This window comes from Meles meles, chromosome 5, assembly GCF_922984935.1.
Source record: "Meles meles chromosome 5, mMelMel3.1 paternal haplotype, whole genome shotgun sequence".
Lineage (NCBI taxonomy): Eukaryota > Metazoa > Chordata > Mammalia > Carnivora > Mustelidae > Meles > Meles meles.
This window is the reverse complement of record NC_060070.1, coordinates 82,642,223-82,652,724: the sequence shown is the minus strand read 5'-3', so window position 1 is coordinate 82,652,724 and position 10,502 is coordinate 82,642,223. Positions and strand designations below refer to the sequence as shown.

Below are 10,502 nucleotides of genomic sequence, written 5' to 3'. Positions count from 1 at the left end.
GGACTTCTATAGCAGAATTCAACTGGTAACTAAACACTTTGTTTTGGTGGTTAACTGAGTCTGATCTCCTTGACTAGACTGTAAACTTAAGAACAAGGATCATAGTTTATGCTATTTCTGCCATCAACTCCCCACCTCTACCCTACATGCCCTGGTGTTGAACATGTACTGGGATATTTTTTTTTTTTTAACAAATTTATTTATTTGAGAGAGAGTGGGGTGGAGAGGCAGAAGGAGAGGGAGAGAGAGAGTCTCCAGCAGACTGCCCATTTAGCCTGGAGCCAGACTGGATTAATTAAAAATGCATCTGCAAAATTTTTTGCAATTTAAAGTTTTTAATAAGAAAAGTTTGTCAAGATTCTCTGGATGTGATATGGATTCACTATTAGGATTAATAATAATCACTATTATTTCAATTTGCAATTGTATGTATTCCCCCCACATATACATAAGTTTACTTGAAAGGAGAAAAACATAACAAATGAGGAGATATATTAAAAGGCTTTATTCACAATAGAGAAATTTTACAAATATAGTTTTTAAAAATTATGTGTCAATCTATTATGTTTCCCATAACATTAGAGATTTATATAAAGTCAGAAATGAGAGAATATACTTATGTACAAATTAAAAACAATCAATGAAAAGAATGGGTACTACATATGAAGGAGTCACGACAAACATCATTGAGTTCTATAAATTTCATACAACTTATATGTGTAATATTAATTGCGCACAGTATACCAAAAACATATGCAGAAACACAAACTTAAGTGCTATTTTAATTATCCTCCTTTCAGGATGTGAATACATATGTAAACTTAACTGCACAGTGTTGCTGAAAATGAATGAAAGACATTGCCTACTTAAGGACTTCAGTTGTTTAAAATAATTAACAGAAAATATAATTAATTAAATTATATCACCATAATAATCTCGTTTACATTTTTGGTGTTTTGGGACCTAGGTTAAAAAATCCATGTTTTAGAATTGAAAATCTTTGTTTTTGCCACTGGCAGAGCAAAATGTAGTACAATCATCTTGCCTATTTATATCAGGATACAAAAGTTACATTATAGTGCAGTGCGTACATATGACCTGATTTTAATATCCTATCTGCTACAGAAATACGTATCAGCTTTGTGCTCTTTCAAATCAAATTGAACATCAAAGAAAATAAAGTAATTTAAATTGCTAGTACAAGGACATTCACGTGAAAATTATCATTTAAATACATATGATCCAATTTTTGCAACAATCTCACACGTTGCTTTTAAGTCCTGGGGAAAAAAGGACTCTCAACTATCCACTCGTATCATAAGGTGAGCTGAAGATATGAATGGAAGGGGTTATTCTGGGTCATAGGAACTCATTAATGTGGGCAATAATGATGTACTAAATGATCTTTTTCATTTACTAATTTTATTCATTTATTCTTTGACATAAACCAATGTACAGCAGTGAAAAAAGAGCAGGTCACACAGGTGGTCCTTTCAGAAAAAAAAAAAAATCTTTTGAAACCCTTTCAAAAGCTGAAACAGCTAAAAACAATTGAGTCTAATGAGATCTAAGAAAATAATTAAAAACATTATGTTGAAGCTTATGAAATTGCTGATACGGGACTATATCTCAACTACAAGTACAGCAATTTCATATGCTTCAGCCTATTTCACAGGGCTGCACTGAGCTATGTGGCCACTCTAGGTTGAAAATGCAGGTGCTCGAAGTCTCTGTTCCTTAGTATATGAATCATCACATTAGCCCTTTCTAGGAATATTCCATATGTATATATATCACTCCATATATATCTATTCCATACATACATGTATATATACGGAATATGAACTAATACAACGAGAAAGGACAAGGTGCCACCAAATGTATTCTTGGGAAAGCCACTCATATCTCAAAGTAATACTTATTCTTAATGAAGAATCATGTAATTATTTTGACTGGCTATATGACTGTGGGGGATTAGGAATGTCTATTCCTATAGATTGCTTGGATCTCTGAATTGAATTTGACTAGACAAAATGTACTATATTCTTATTTAGCCTAAAAGTTTATTAGATTTTCTTCAGTTGACCATGAATAGGCACATTAGCAAAGCTTCCTTTCAGAGTTAAGTTCTGCTTTCACAAACTGAAATGAAATAATTTATCACATTTGAGAAAGGGCCCTTTTCAAATCTGGAAAAAAAAAATCTTGAGCCAAAAAAAAAAATCTTGTTTTTTTGAGAACAAGAAAGAAACCTAAAGACAAAATACAAACTAAAAACCATGTTAAATACTCACCCTTTCTTTAGAGAGACTCAATTTATTCATATGCTCAGTTAAAAGCAAAAGCTAATAGTTTTCTTTAAAAAAATATAATTCAGTAATAGCAGAACTCCGCAAAACTTGAAAGCTCCATTCATGTGGTAGGGGATGGAAGAAATTAACCAGGACATGATCCAGAAATGACACAGGGCATGTAAAGTAAAATTTGAGAACTAATTCACAAATTAGGAAACACTAATATAATTAACCAACAAAAATATACTGTGGTAAAAAAAAAAAATATACTGTGGTTCCAATGAAATGAGGTCAACATGAGATGATCCTTTGGGATGACATTCTATTTTGAATTACAATGTGAGTGAAGTATTTTAGAAGACATTCTATCAAATAATGATAGACCTGCATAAAGAGGCTGTCTGTCACAGTTATAAGATCTGTCTCTGGTGGATAGACAAACCAGATTAACATAAAATTGAAAAGGAAAAAGCTTTTTTAATATTTAATTTATTATTATGGCTTTTTGCAACATGGCAAAACATTACAGCTTAAAGCAGACGTCATCTCCTCATAGAGGAGGAAAAAGTTTTGCAGTCAAATCGAAATTGTAATTAAGAGGTCACTGGTATACCATTCTATTCAGTGTAATAAAAATGATGTACCTTCATGAACTCCAGAGATTACTTAAAAAAAAAAAATAAACCTGTGATCCACTGACTGAATAATAAAGGCTATGATAAGGAATTTAGGTCCATCTATGCCTATGATGATAAACATAAAAGACTGCAAAACAATTTTAGAACTTAGAATAATCACAGACCTATTGATAAAGATTAATCATGTGCCTGAATACCAGAAAAGGAATTATTAAGGTATGCAGTGAAGGGAATGAAGCAGAGTAAAATATAAAATGTCTTTTTATTTTTCATTGACTTCGACTTCCTTTTTATTCGTACAGAGTATAGGGAGAAGATGTGCCTCGGTATTGAAGATCCAGTGTTCCAGCGGAAGGAGATCATCATCCGAAAATATTAAGTACAAGTATCTGGAGAGAGAAACATGAGTATATGAGGCCCAAGAGACTGTCAGGCAGTGACAGCATAAAGACACAGCCATGTCTCCACTCATCTTATGGACAATCACGGACAGCCTTAGTATTGCAAAACCCTGAGGCGATACAGTCACTACTGTGGAATGAAGAAGCTGCCCTGTGCTTGGGTGTTAGTGTAGGAAAACCGACTGTGCAGTCCCCAGGCAGCAGACATACAATGATTGGAAACACAGGCACAATCATTGCCACGCATGGAGAGAGACCTTTGGAAGCAGTCAGACTTGCTATTATTTGAATGTGCTTGTGATAAAGGCAACTGCAAAGAAGATCTGACCAGGTACCCCAGCCACATACTTTTGGAAGCTGTTTTACTTACTTTAGTGTCTCTGCCAGGAAGAAACTCTGCTGCACGTCATCGTAACTCTCGTGTCTGTGGTAAACATCCCTTAGGCCTGAATAGCCTCCGTTCACTCGGCAGTGATTTTCCAGGGCCTAGGAAGAGGGGGAAAAAGAACCACACGTCAATTAATTGCTTGTCACCAATTTTTATTGTGAAACTGCCACACTGAAATTAAAAAAAGGATTCAAGTTGAATGATACATGTAGAAGAGCTTTAGGTAAAAGTTTAAAAAAAAACACAAAATGCAAATGCATATAAAGTATGAAAAGTTAGGCTGCCTGGGTGGCTCAGTTGGTTGTGCCTCCTTTGCCTCAGGTCATGATCCCAGTGTCCTGGGATCAAGTCCCACATTGGGCTCCCTGCTCAGGGAGGCTGTTTCTCCCTCTGTGCTCTCCCACCTCTTTCTCAAATAAATAAATAAATTCTTTTAAAAAAATAAAGGACAGCAAGTTAAAGACTATACAGAAATATATCTCATCTAATTAGAAACACTTCATTTAATTATGAAATAATTTTTTTAAAAAATATTTTATTTATTTGACAGACAGAGATCACAACTAGGCAGAGAGGCAGGCAGAGAGAGAGGAGGAAGCAGGCTCCCCGCGGAGCAGAGAGCCCGACGCGGGGCTCGATCCCAGGACTCTGGGATCATGACCTGAGCCAAAGGCAGAGGCTTTAACCCACTGAGCCACCCAGGTGCCCCTAATTATGAAATAATTTTTCAGTGATTTTTTTTTTTTTTTTAATCATTTCCTCCTGTGGTCTAGAGCAGGGTTTATCAAACTAGGGATGACAGGCTAAAACCAATCTGCTGTTCATTTTATAAATAAAGTGTTAAATGAACCATGGCCATGCTCATTTGTTTACATATTGTCTGTGGCTCCTGTTTCATTACAATGGCAGAGTTGACTACAAGCAAACCTTGGGAACATTGTGGTTTTGGTTCCAGTGCACTACAATAAGTGAATATCGTGATAAGGTGAGGCAGGTGAATATTTTGATTTCTCAGTGCCACAACGGTTGACAGTTTCTTTAACAAATGATTTCCCTGCAGCACACAATGCTGTTTGGTGGCACTTTACCCATGGTAGAACCTCTTTCAAAATTGGAGTCAATCCTCTCAGACTTGTGGCTGCTCTCTCAACTAAGTTTATGCAATACTCAAATTCTTGGTGGTCATTTCAACAATCTTCATAGCATCTTCACAAGGAGTAGAGTCCATCTTAAGAAACCATTCTTTGCTCATCCAGAAAAAGCAATTCACCATCTGTTCTAAGTTTTATCCTGAGATTTGGAAATTCAATCACATCTTTTAATTTTAGTTCTCTAGTTATTTCCACCATATCTGTAGTTACTTCCTCCTCTAAAGTCTTGAACGCCTCAAAGTCATCTGTGAGGGTAGGTATCAGCTTCTTTCAAAGCCCTGTTAATGTTGATATTTTGACCTCTTCTATAAATGATGAATGTTCTTGATGGCCTCTAGAATGGTGGTTCTACCACCATTGACTACCACAAGGTTTTCAATGGACTTTGCCCAGATTCATCAGAGTAATCACTATCTCTGGCAGCTACAGCCTTATACAAGGTATTTCCTAAGTGCTTATAGTCAAAATGCTCTTTGACCCGCGGGCTGCAGCATGGATGCTCTGTTAGCAGGCATGAAAACATTCATCTCGTTGTCCCTCTCCATCAGAGCTCTCGGGTGATGGGGTACACTGTCAATGAGCAGTCACATTTTGAAAGGAATTTTTTTTTTTTCTTCTGAGCAGTAGGTCTCAACAGCAGGCTTAAAATATTCAGGAAACCATACCATCAACACGTGAGCTGTTACCCAGGCTTTGTTGTTCCATTTATAGAGCACAGGCAGAGTAGATTTAGCGTAATTCTTAGGTCTCCTGGGATTCTTGAAATGATAAATGAGCACTGCCTTCAACTTCAAGTCACCAGCTGCATTAACCCCTAACAAGTGAGTCAGCCTGTCTTTTGAAGCTTTGAAGCCAGGCATAGACTTCTCTCCAGTTATGAAAGTCCTAGATGGCATCTTCTTCCAGTAGAAGGTCATTTCATCTATACTGGAAATCTGTTGTGTAGTGCAGCCATTTCATTAACGATCTTCTCTAGATCTTCTGGAGAACTTGCTACAGCTTCTACATCAGCACTTGCCCCTTCACCTTGACCTTTGATGTTATGGAGATGGCTTCTTTCCTTAAACATCTCTTCATGATGTTTCCTTAAACATCTCTTCATGATGCATGATCTCTTCATGCAGATTCCCTGCCTCTCTCGGCCTTCACAAAATTGACCAGAGTCAGGGACTTGCTCTGAATTACTGCTGTGGCTTAAGGGAATGTTGTGGCTGGTTTGATTTTCTATTCAGACCACTAATCGTTCCCCCTATCAGCATACTGCTTTCTTATCATTCCTGTGTTCACTGAGGCAGCACTTTTAATTTCCTTCAAGAACTTCTCCTTTGCACTTACAATGTGGCTGTCTGGCACAAGAGGCCTAGCTTTTTGGCCTTTCTTGGCTTTTGACATGCTTTCCTCGCTAAACTTAATCATTTCTAGCTTTTGATTTAAATTGAAAGATGTGTGACTCTTCCTTTCACCTGAACACGTAGAGGCCATTGTGGGGCTAGTAACTGGCCTAATGCCAGTATTGCTGTATTTCAGGAAATAGAAAGGCTCCAGGAGAGGGAGAGAAATAGGGGAACGGCTAGTCAGTGGAGCCATCAGAACACAACATTTATCAATCAAGTTCTCTGTCTTATCAAGGTGCAGTTTTTTGGCCCACCATAACAATTACTATAACATCAAATATCACTGATCACACATCACCATAACAAATATAGTAGTAATGAAAAAGTTTTAAATATTGTGAGAATTACCACAATGTGATACAGAGATATGAAGCAAGCAAATGCTGTTGGAAGAATGGCACTGACTAGACTTGTTTGACATGGGGTTGTCAACAAACTTTCAATTTGTAAAACAAAAACAACAACAACAAAAGAGTATGTGTACAGCACAATAAAGCAAAATACAGTAAAATGAGGTATGCCTATAGTTGCATATGGTCCCCAGGCTCACTTCCCTCTGGCTCTTTCAGAAGTTTGCTGAACCCCGGTCTGGAGAGACTGTTAATATTGACTGGGATTAAAACCCAATAAAGGGGCACCTGGGTGGTGCAGTGGTTAAAGCCTTTTCCTTCGACTCAGGTCATGATCCCAGGATACTGGGATCGAGCTGAGCTCCGCATCAGGCTCTCTGCTCAGCCTGCTTCCTCCTCTCTCTCTCTCTCTCTCTGCCTGTCTCTCTGTCAAATAAAACAAAACAAAACAAAACAAAACAAAACAAAACAAAACAAAACAATAACTGAGAAAGTGTACTGGACCAAAAACAGCTGCTACTAGATAAGATACCCAGAGTATCTTATTTTGTAAACAGTGATGGTGGAGAACTAATTAGTGATATTGGTGACAGATATCAAAGGAGAAAATGGAAAGCAGTGAAAAAAAAATGTGGCTGATACCTATTTCTAAAAAATGTTTTTCTTTTCTTTGGTATGGAATGGAAGAAAATGGGATGACTCCATTTCTTAACTGTCTAGAGTGAAATAATCCTACATTCCTGAACTTCTCTGATTATATTGAGTATTTGGAAAAGACATGGGTTGGGCAAGTGTGGGAATGAAAATTTACATAACAACCTAACAACCTGCAGGCTACATGAAGAAAGAAAATATCTCATGATTTGGTACTTTTAAAAAGTCACTGGGAAAATAAGATCAACTTAAAAACTGCTTTGATTATATTCTCTGTTGCAGACAACAAACCAAGCAGGGGGAAGCCTGCAGAAATGAACTTCCAGGTCCTATTATTTTTTTCTTCCTTCCTTTTTTTGATAGAAGTTCTTTTTGATTAAAAAGTCAAATACCAGATTCATTGGAGTAGGCCAAAGATTATTTGTAAAAAAGTAAAAAAAAAAAAAAAAACAACCCCAGGATTTAGAAGAAATGGATGTTTGTTGTTATGGAACATAATTAAATCCTACTTTCAGACATTTCCCAAAAAAGATTTTAACAACAAAACTTTTTCTTGTTTTCTTCCCTTAAAGTTCTTTGGTGATAGGCTAATGAGAAGACCAGGCATGGCAAACTGCTACTCTTCTCTCCCACAGAAATTTCTATAAGCTCCTTCTTTGCTTGTTTGTTTCTTTCTTTTCTTAAGATTTTATTTATTTATTTTAGAGAAAGAGAGAGAGAGAGATCACAAGGAGGCAGAGGCAGACAGAGAGGAGGGGAAAGCAGGCTCCCTGCTGATCAGAGAGCCGGATGCGGGACTTGATTCCAGGACTCTGAGATCATGACCTGAGCCGAAGGCAAGAGCTTAACCCATGTGCCACCCAGGCGCACCTCCTTCTTTCAATTATAGAGAAAGAATAGTTTTGTGGGGTGGACAGATGCCCAACCGTTTTCTCCTCACTTCAGTTCACCCTCATTCTTTTTCTTACTCAGTCCTAATGTGGTGAGCCATAGTTGCCCAGAACACATTCTAAAATCTCAGAAGAGGGGGCTGAATCCTGGCCCTAGACTCATTAACTGGGGCCTCAGATGTTCCCCGACCCAGGCAGCTTCCCTTTGTTTAACACGGGGCTCTCGTGAGAATAAAACAAGATGAGGACACGCTTTGCAGTGTGACAGGGACCTTTCCGAGGTTTAGACAGGCCCAGCTACTTTCTCTTTTTGAGACTTTTGGCAAATAAAAAAAAAGGGGTGAGGAATGCCAAAGATGCTTTTTTAATTTATTTTTTACTTTTGAAAAATGAAAATGAAAAGCCATCATGTCCAAACTAAATTTTAAAACTAGGAATATGAAGCTGGGGATAAGCAGCCCACTTGGGCACCCATCACAGGCCCTGGCTTTCCAGTATCTCGACAGCGGGAGTGGTCATGTATTTATGCTGTAGTCTGATTAGGACATTGTTTTACTGCAATTTGTTCTTGGGACTCTCAGACTCTAGGCATAGGGACCACCTTGATTTTACGTAGATGTTTACCTTATTAGCGACCATATGTGGCTGGGATGTGCTAACAGCAGAGAAAAAGAAAAACAGAAAAATGTTTACAGTTAGCTGGAACTCTAAACAAACCCAGACCACAAGTGACTGTACCTCTTTAGGGAGAGGAAGGGAAGAGCAGAGCAAGCAGCATGAATTAAATCTAGTCAGAAGGGAGAGAAAAACATTCTCTTATCTTGAGGTTAAACAGGTTAGATAAATGGCTGATCCAGGGAGATTTCCAAGAGTGGATTCTAGGGAACAATGCTCAAACTAGGGCTTGATGGTTGAGTTTGGCCGGAGCTCATTCATAGAACCTAGCAAAACAGACATATCAAAGAGCCTGGAAACAGGGATCAAGCCTTGGAGGGGAGAAGCAGGGACTGGAAAGACAAGTTTCTTTCTGAGAGCCAGAATGTCCATATGGCAAAGGTCAGATTTAGGAGACTAGGAAAAAATATCTGTGTGAAAAAAGAAGGAAAAAAAAATCCCTCTATAAGGCTTATCTGCTACTATGGACCAGGGGAGACATCACATAATCCATACATACACATTCATAGACATTGTATATTCTATATTTATCAACACATATGTGAATACATAGGCATAATTTATAGTAGAGCTTTAACAGAATATTATACATAATAGGGAGGAATTTAATGAAGTTTCCATGACATTACTGAGAAAATGCAAAAGAACTATGAGGTAAATGTTATTTTTACCAAGTAGATTCACGAGGGTGTGAGCATCTGTGATTAACGGATTGTTGGTAACCCGTGGAGAAGTTCCTAGTCCTATATTCTGGATTATATAATTTCATATCTTGTTCGACATTACGTTTATGATCAGCGTTGCTATTCAGAAATTTAGCTAAGATGTGGAAAGCAGGCTTATCTAGTATATCAGTGAAAGAATGCTGGAAAGGGATGCTTCGTTAGAAGACAGGAAGATGACTGACAAATACTTTACAAATAAGCAAGTATGGGTGAACACAAAGATAAAACAAAGTCGATGTGTTGATAGGAACTAATATAGTTGCTAATATCATTTGACCACAATTTTGACGGAAGCCAGGGGGTTTTACAATCTACCAAAAAAACAAGTTGGACCATCAGCTGTGGGAAGTAACACTCAGAAGAGAGGTTATTGAGTCACACTGTTCAGCCCTGAGAGACCACACATGTCACAAGGAGGAGGAGGGAAATGATGGATGAGGATGGAGCAGTGGACAGACCGTGCTGTCTTCAGGTAACTGAGAAGATGAAGTGTAGAAGAGAGAAGAGATTTTCTTCCCCCGGGACCTCCAGAATACAAAACACTGTAAATTCTGGTTTCAAAAGGAGTTAACTTTTTAAACACTTCCAGCCATTAAAAATTGGAATTACTCTATTAGCAGTATATTCTTTTTTTTTTTTTTTTTTAAGATTTTATTTATTTATTTGACAGAGACAGAAAGAGAGGGAGCCCAAGCAAGGGGAGTGGGAGAGGGAGAAGCAGGCTTCCAGGCTGGGCAGGGAGCCCAATGCGGGGCTCAATCCCAGGACCCTGGCATCATGATCCCAGCCGAGGCAGATGCCTAACAACTGAGCCACCCAGGTGCCCCAGTAGTATATTCTTTTTTAAAACTACAAAGTCCTTGAACTATTGAGGAATAGCCATCTGGCAAAGATGCCACGAGGAGGTCTTGACTTTGAGTGGAAAGCTAGTCTATGTGATTT

General features: G+C 38.0%; 1 protein-coding gene across 2 annotated transcripts in view; it reads right to left on the bottom strand.

Annotated features, from left to right (window-relative positions):
* Positions 1-486: 486 nt before the first annotated feature.
* The window catches only part of MAN1A1 (mannosidase alpha class 1A member 1), a 169,747-nt gene continuing 159,731 nt past the window's right edge, over positions 487-10,502 (bottom strand). For both annotated transcript variants that reach the window (XM_046004441.1, XM_046004442.1), the window contains exons 12-13: positions 3,704-3,819; positions 487-3,321 (exon numbers count right to left, since the gene is read on the bottom strand). In XM_046004441.1, coding sequence (XP_045860397.1) covers positions 3,195-3,321; positions 3,704-3,819 — 243 coding nt within the window. In that variant the 3' untranslated portion in view covers positions 487-3,194. The remainder of the gene's footprint in view (positions 3,322-3,703; positions 3,820-10,502) is intronic.